Here is a 7,346-nt window from a genome sequence, read left to right as displayed (position 1 = left end):
AATGTCACCACCATGTTTCTAATGTTTATCTGAATGAAATCTGTGAGTCCTCCCATGGAGAGACCTCTAGACCATACGTTAGCATACTGAAACCCCCAGGCCTACTCTGTTTACTTCAGGTACGGCTGCTTTAGGTCCACATGATATTGTGAGTTGGGACCAGTGGTTATCACACAGGGAAGTGAGTCCGGCTTTATTGCTTCTCTGCTGTGTGTGATGTGTTATGATCTTTGGACTGCTCTGTGGCTCTGTTTTGTAGCAGGGAAGATCCCTGTATCTGTGCTGTTGTGGTGGACTCATATATACAAGAATCAACTGCCTAAAACACAGTAGGACAGAGGAATGTCTATATCTACAATGTATGTTGCTTTTAAGAATTGTCTGTGAGAATGAAATTGTCTAGGGCATTTGGAATTCTTCTTAGGAGTGTGCGGTAGTTGTAAGCAATGTACTGTGTCCTACCCTCTTTGCTCTGTGTACATCTGCACCTTCATGTTGTGATCTTCAACAGCATTTTATAAAGTTCCTTTCTACATTTCTGGAATAGCAGGCAATCTGGGTGATGTGCCCTAAAGGCATGGAAAGTACAAGAGTTCAATATCTCTGCTCGTGTGCTCACAGAAAGTAAACCGGGTTATTCACCTGTCCAGCCCCCCCCCCCCCCCGCCTCCTGTCTGTGTCGTGGAGGTGTTGATTTCCCAGTGAATACATGGACCCCCCCGCCTCCTGTCTGTGTTGTGGAGGTGTTGATTTCCCAGTGAATACATGGACCCCCCCCCACCCCCGCCTCCTGTCTGTGTTGTGGAGGTGTTGATTTCCCAGTGAATACATGGACCCCCCTGCCTCCTGTCTGTGTTGTGGAGGTGTTGATTTCCCAGTGAATACATGGACCCCCCCCCGCCTCCTGTCTGTGTTGTGGAGGTGTTGATTTCCCAGTGAATACATGGACCCCCCCCCGCCTCTTGTCTGTGTTGTGGAGGTGTTGATTTCCCAGTGAATACATGGACCCCCCTGCCTCCTGTCTGTGTTGTGGAGGTGTTGATTTCCCAGTGAATACATGGACCCCCAAACCCCCCCGCCTCCTGTCTGTGTTGTGGAGGTGTTGATTTCCCAGTGAATACATGGACCCCCCCCACCCCCCCGCCTCCTGTCTGTGTTGTGGAGGTGTTGATTTCCCAGTGAATACATGGACCCCCCCCCGCCTCCTGTCTGTGTTGTGGAGGTGTTGATTTCCCAGTGAATACATGGACCCCCCCGCCTCCTGTCTGTGTTGTGGAGGTGTTGATTTCCCAGTGAATACATGGACCCCCCCACCTCCTGTCTGTGTTGTGGAGGTGTTGATTTCCCAGTGAATACATGGACCCCCCACCCCCCCGCCTCCTGTCTGTGTTGTGGAGGTGTTGATTTTCCAGTGAATACATGGACCCCCCCACCCCCCCGCCTCCTGTCTGTGTTGTGGAGGTGTTGATTTTCCAATGAATACATGGACCCCCCTGCCTCCTGTCAGTGTTGTGGAGGTGTTGATTTCCCAGTGAATACATGGACCCCCCACCCCCCGCCTCCTGTCTGTGTTGTGGAGGTGTTGATTTCCCAGTGAATACATGGACCCCCCCGCCTCCTGTCTGTGTTGTGGAGGTGTTGATTTCCCAGTGAATACATGGACCCCCCCGACCCCCCCCCAGCCTCCTGTCTGTGTTGTGGAGGTGTTGATTTCCCAGTGATACATACATGGACCCCCCCCGCCTCCTGTCTGTGTTGTGGAGGTGTTGATTTCCCAGTGAATACATGGACCCCCCTGCCTCCTGTCTGTGTTGTGGAGGTGTTGATTTCCCAGTGAATACATGGACCCCCCCCCACCTCCTGTCTGTGTTGTGGAGGTGTTGATTTCCCAGTGAATACATGGACCCCCCCCCCCCCCGCCTCCTGTCTGTGTTGTGGAGGTGTTGATTTCCCAGTGAATACATGGACCCCCCTGCCTCCTGTCTGTGTTGTGGAGGTGTTGATTTCCCAGTGAATACATGGACCCCCAAACCCCCCCCCGCCTCCTGTCTGTGTTGTGGAGGTGTTGATTTCCCAGTGAATACATGGACCCCCCCACCCCCCCGCCTCCTGTCTGTGTTGTGGAGGTGTTGATTTCCCAGTGAATACATGGACCCCCCCGCCTCCTGTCTGTGTTGTGGAGGTGTTGATTTCCCAGTGAATACATGGACCCCCCCGCCTCCTGTCTGTGTTGTGGAGGTGTTGATTTCCCAGTGAATACATGGACCCCCCTGCCTCCTGTCTGTGTTGTGGAGGTGTTGATTTCCCAGTGAATACATGGACCCCCCCCCCGCCTCCTGTCTGTGTTGTGGAGGTGTTGATTTCCCAGTGAATACATGGACCCCCCCACCCCCCCAGCCTCCTGTCTGTGTTGTGGAGGTGTTGATTTCCCAGTGAATACATGGACCCCCCCGCCTCCTGTCTGTGTTGTGGAGGTGTTGATTTCCCAGTGAATACATGGACCCCCCCTGCCTCCTGTCTGTGTTGTGGAGGTGTTGATTTCCCAGTGAATACATGGACCCCCAAACCCCCCCGCCTCCTGTCTGTGTTGTGGAGGTGTTGATTTCCCAGTGAATACATGGACCCCCAAACCCCCCCGCCTCCTGTCTGTGTTGTGGAGGTGTTGATTTCCCAGTGAATACATGGACCCCCCGCCTCCTGTCTGTGTTGTGGAGGTGTTGATTTCCCAGTGAATACATGGACCCCCCCGCCTCCTGTCGGTGGTGTGGAGGTGTTGATTTCCCAGTGAATACATGGACCCCCCCACCTCCTGTCTGTGTTGTGGAGGTGTTGATTTCCCAGTGAATACATGGACCCCCCCCCCCCCCCCCCGCCTCCTGTCTGTGTTGTGGAGGTGTTGATTTTCCAGTGAATACATGGACCCCCCCACCCCCCCGCCTCCTGTCTGTGTTGTGGAGGTGTTGATTTTCCAGTGAATACATGGACCCCCCCTGCCTCCTGTCAGTGTTGTGGAGGTGTTGATTTCCCAGTGAATACATGGACCCCCCACCCCCCCGCCTCCTGTCTGTGTTGTGGAGGTGTTGATTTCCCAGTGAATACATGGACCCCCCCCCGCCCCCCCCAGCCTCCTGTCTGTGTTGTGGAGGTGTTGATTTCCCAGTGAATACATGGACCCCCCCCGCCTCCTGTCTGTGTTGTGGAGGTGTTGATTTCCCAGTGAATACATGGACCCCCCCTGCCTCCTGTCTGTGTTGTGGAGGTGTTGATTTCCCAGTGAATACATGTACCCCCCCACCTCCTGTCTGTGTTGTGGAGGTGTTGATTTCCCAGTGAATACATGGACCCCCCTGCCTCCTGTCTGTGTTGTGGAGGTGTTGATTTCCCAGTGAATACATGTACCCCCCCACCCCCCCGCCTCCTGTCTGTGTTGTGGAGGTGTTGATTTCCCAGTGAATACATGGACCCCCCCGCCTCCTGTCTGTGTTGTGGAGGTGTTGATTTCCCAGTGAATACATGGACCCCCCCCCCCCCGCCTCCTGTCTGTGTTGTGGAGGTGTTGATTTCCCAGTGAATACATGGACCCCCCCCGCCTCCTGTCTGTGTTGTGGAGGTGTTGATTTCCCAGTGAATACATGGACCCCCCCTGCCTCCTGTCTGTGTTGTGGAGGTGTTGATTTCCCAGTGAATACATGGACCCCCCCCCGCCTCCTGTCTGTGTTGTGGAGGTGTTGATTTCCCAGTGAATACATGGATCCCCCCCGCCTCTTGTCTGTGTTGTGGAGGTGTTGATTTCCCAGTGAATACATGGACCCCCCCTGCCTCCTGTCTGTGTTGTGGAGGTGTTGATTTCCCAGTGAATACATGGACCCCCAAACCCCCCGCCTCCTGTCTGTGTTGTGGAGGTGTTGATTTCCCAGTGAATACATGGACCCCCCCGCCTCCTGTCTGTGTTGTGGAGGTGTTGATTTCCCAGTGAATACATGGACCCCCCCCCCGCCTCCTGTCTGTGTTGTGGAGGTGTTGATTTCCCAGTGAATACATGGACCCCCCCGCCTCCTGTCTGTGTTGTGGAGGTGTTGATTTCCCAGTGAATACATGGACCCCCCCCACCTCCTGTCTGTGTTGTGGAGGTGTTGATTTCCCAGTGAATACATGGACCCCCCCACCCCCCCCGCCTCCTGTCTGTGTTGTGGAGGTGTTGATTTTCCAGTGAATACATGGACCCCCCCCACCCCCCGCCTCCTGTCTGTGTTGTGGAGGTGTTGATTTTCCAGTGAATACATGGACCCCCTGCCTCCTGTCAGTGTTGTGGAGGTGTTGATTTCCCAGTGAATACATGGACCCCCCACCCCCGCCTCCTGTCTGTGTTGTGGAGGTGTTGATTTCCCAGTGAATACATGGACCCCCCCGCCTCCTGTCTGTGTTGTGGAGGTGTTGATTTCCCAGTGAATACATGGACCCCCACGCCCCCCCCCCCAGCCTCCTGTCTGTGTTATGGAGGTGTTGATTTCCCAGTGAATACATGGACCCCCCCACCTCCTGTCTGTGTTGTGGAGGTGTTGATTTCCCAGTGAATACATGGACCCCCCCCCCCCCCCGCCTCCTGTCTGTGTTGTGGAGGTGTTGATTTCCCAGTGAATACATGGACCCCCCTGCCTCCTGTCTGTGTTGTGGAGGTGTTGATTTCCCAGTGAATACATGGACCCCCAAACCCCCCCGCCTCCTGTCTGTGTTGTGGAGGTGTTGATTTCCCAGTGAATACATGGACCCCCCACCCCCCCGCCTCCTGTCTGTGTTGTGGAGGTGTTGATTTCCCAGTGAATACATGGACCCCCCCCGCCTCCTGTCTGTGTTGTGGAGGTGTTGATTTCCCAGTGAATACATGGACCCCCCCCCCGCCTCCTGTCTGTGTTGTGGAGGTGTTGATTTCCCAGTGAATACATGGACCCCCCCCGCCTCTTGTCTGTGTTGTGGAGGTGTTGATTTCCCAGTGAATACATGGACCCCCCCTGCCTCCTGTCTGTGTTGTGGAGGTGTTGATTTCCCAGTGAATACATGGACCCCCAAACCCCCCCGCCTCCTGTCTGTGTTGTGGAGGTGTTGATTTCCCAGTGAATACATGGACCCCCCCCCACCCCCCCGCCTCCTGTCTGTGTTGTGGAGGTGTTGATTTCCCAGTGAATACATGGACCCCCCCGCCTCCTGTCTGTGTTGTGGAGGTGTTGATTTCCCAGTGAATACATGGACCCCCCGCCTCCTGTCTGTGTTGTGGAGGTGTTGATTTCCCAGTGAATACATGGACCCCCCCCACCTCCTGTCTGTGTTGTGGAGGTGTTGATTTCCCAGTGAATACATGGACCCCCCACCCCCCCGCCTCCTGTCTGTGTTGTGGAGGTGTTGATTTTCCAGTGAATACATGGACCCCCCACCCCCCCGCCTCCTGTCTGTGTTGTGGAGGTGTTGATTTTCCAATGAATACATGGACCCCCCTGCCTCCTGTCAGTGTTGTGGAGGTGTTGATTTCCCAGTGAATACATGGACCCCCCACCCCCGCCTCCTGTCTGTGTTGTGGAGGTGTTGATTTCCCAGTGAATACATGGACCCCCCCGCCTCCTGTCTGTGTTGTGGAGGTGTTGATTTCCCAGTGAATACATGGACCCCCCCCCCCCCCCCCAGCCTCCTGTCTGTGTTGTGGTGGTGTTGATTTCCCAGTGAATACATGGACCCCCCCCCGCCTCCTGTCTGTGTTGTGGAGGTGTTGATTTCCCAGTGAATACATGGACCCCCCCGCCTCCTGTCTGTGTTGTGGAGGTGTTGATTTCCCAGTGAATACATGGACCCCCCCCACCTCCTGTCTGTGTTGTGGAGGTGTTGATTTCCCAGTGAATACATGGACCCCCCCCCCCCCCCGCCTCCTGTCTGTGTTGTGGAGGTGTTGATTTCCCAGTGAATACATGGACCCCCCCTGCCTCCTGTCTGTGTTGTGGAGGTGTTGATTTCCCAGTGAATACATGGACCCCCAAACCCCCCCGCCTCCTGTCTGTGTTGTGGAGGTGTTGATTTCCCAGTGAATACATGGACCCCCCCCCCCCCACCCCCCCGCCTCCTGTCTGTGTTGTGGAGGTGTTGATTTCCCAGTGAATACATGGACCCCCCCCCGCCTCCTGTCTGTGTTGTGGAGGTGTTGATTTCCCAGTGAATACATGGACCCCCCCGCCTCCTGTCTGTGTTGTGGAGGTGTTGATTTCCCAGTGAATACATGGACCCCCCTGCCTCCTGTCTGTGTTGTGGAGGTGTTGATTTCCCAGTGAATACATGGACCCCCCCTCCTGCCTCCTGTGTTGTGGAGGTGTTGATTTCCCAGTGAATACATGGACCCCCCACCCCCCCAGCCTCCTGTCTGTGTTGTGGAGGTGTTGATTTCCCAGTGAATACATGGACCCCCCCCCGCCTCCTGTCTGTGTTGTGGAGGTGTTGATTTCCCAGTGAATACATGGACCCCCCACCCCCGCCTCCTGTCTGTGTTGTGGAGGTGTTGATTTCCCAGTGAATACATGGACCCCCAAACCCCCCCCGCCTCCTGTCTGTGTTGTGGAGGTGTTGATTTCCCAGTGAATACATGGACCCCCAAACCCCCCCGCCTCCTGTCTGTGTTGTGGAGGTGTTGATTTCCCAGTGAATACATGGACCCCCCCGCCTCCTGTCTGTGTTGTGGAGGTGTTGATTTCCCAGTGAATACATGGACCCCCCCCCGCCTCCTGTCTGTGTTGTGGAGGTGTTGATTTCCCAGTGAATACATGGACCCCCCCACCTCCTGTCTGTGTTGTGGAGGTGTTGATTTCCCAGTGAATACATGGACCCCCCCCCCCCCCCGCCTCCTGTCTGTGTTGTGGAGGTGTTGATTTTCCAGTGAATACATGGACCCCCCACCCCCCGCCTCCTGTCTGTGTTGTGGAGGTGTTGATTTTCCAGTGAATACATGGACCCCCCTGCCTCCTGTCAGTGTTGTGGAGGTGTTGATTTCCCAGTGAATACATGGACCCCCCCCCCCGCCTCCTGTCTGTGTTGTGGAGGTGTTGATTTCCCAGTGAATACATGGACCCCCCCCCCCCCCAGCCTCCTGTCTGTGTTGTGGAGGTGTTGATTTCCCAGTGAATACATGGACCCCCCCCCCGCCTCCTGTCTGTGTTGTGGAGGTGTTGATTTCCCAGTGAATACATGGACCCCCCTGCCTCCTGTCTGTGTTGTGGAGGTGTTGATTTCCCAGTGAATACATGACCCCCCCCCCCCCCCATTTCCCCCCCGCCTCCTGTCTGTGTTGTGGAGGTGTTGATTTCCCAGTGAAT

General features: G+C 55.4%; 1 protein-coding gene across 3 annotated transcripts in view; it reads left to right on the top strand.

Annotated features, from left to right (window-relative positions):
• LOC135521822 (ceramide synthase 2-like) overlaps positions 1-7,346 on the top strand; it is a 74,258-nt gene that overhangs the window by 6,221 nt on the left and 60,691 nt on the right. The window contains exon 1 of one of the 3 annotated variants that reach the window (XM_064947573.1): positions 337-359. The exons of the other annotated variants lie outside the window; for them this stretch is intronic. Within the exon in view, the coding sequence (XP_064803645.1) occupies positions 343-359 (17 nt within the window). The 5' untranslated portion in view covers positions 337-342. Of the gene's footprint in view, positions 1-336; positions 360-7,346 lie in introns of those variants that run through there. 3 annotated transcript variants of the gene reach the window in all.

This window comes from Oncorhynchus masou, chromosome 30 (assembly GCF_036934945.1).
Source record: "Oncorhynchus masou masou isolate Uvic2021 chromosome 30, UVic_Omas_1.1, whole genome shotgun sequence".
In the NCBI taxonomy this organism is placed as follows: Eukaryota; Metazoa; Chordata; class Actinopteri; order Salmoniformes; family Salmonidae; genus Oncorhynchus; species Oncorhynchus masou.
Note: the sequence above shows the minus strand (reverse complement) of the source record. Positions and strands in the feature narration are given on the sequence as shown.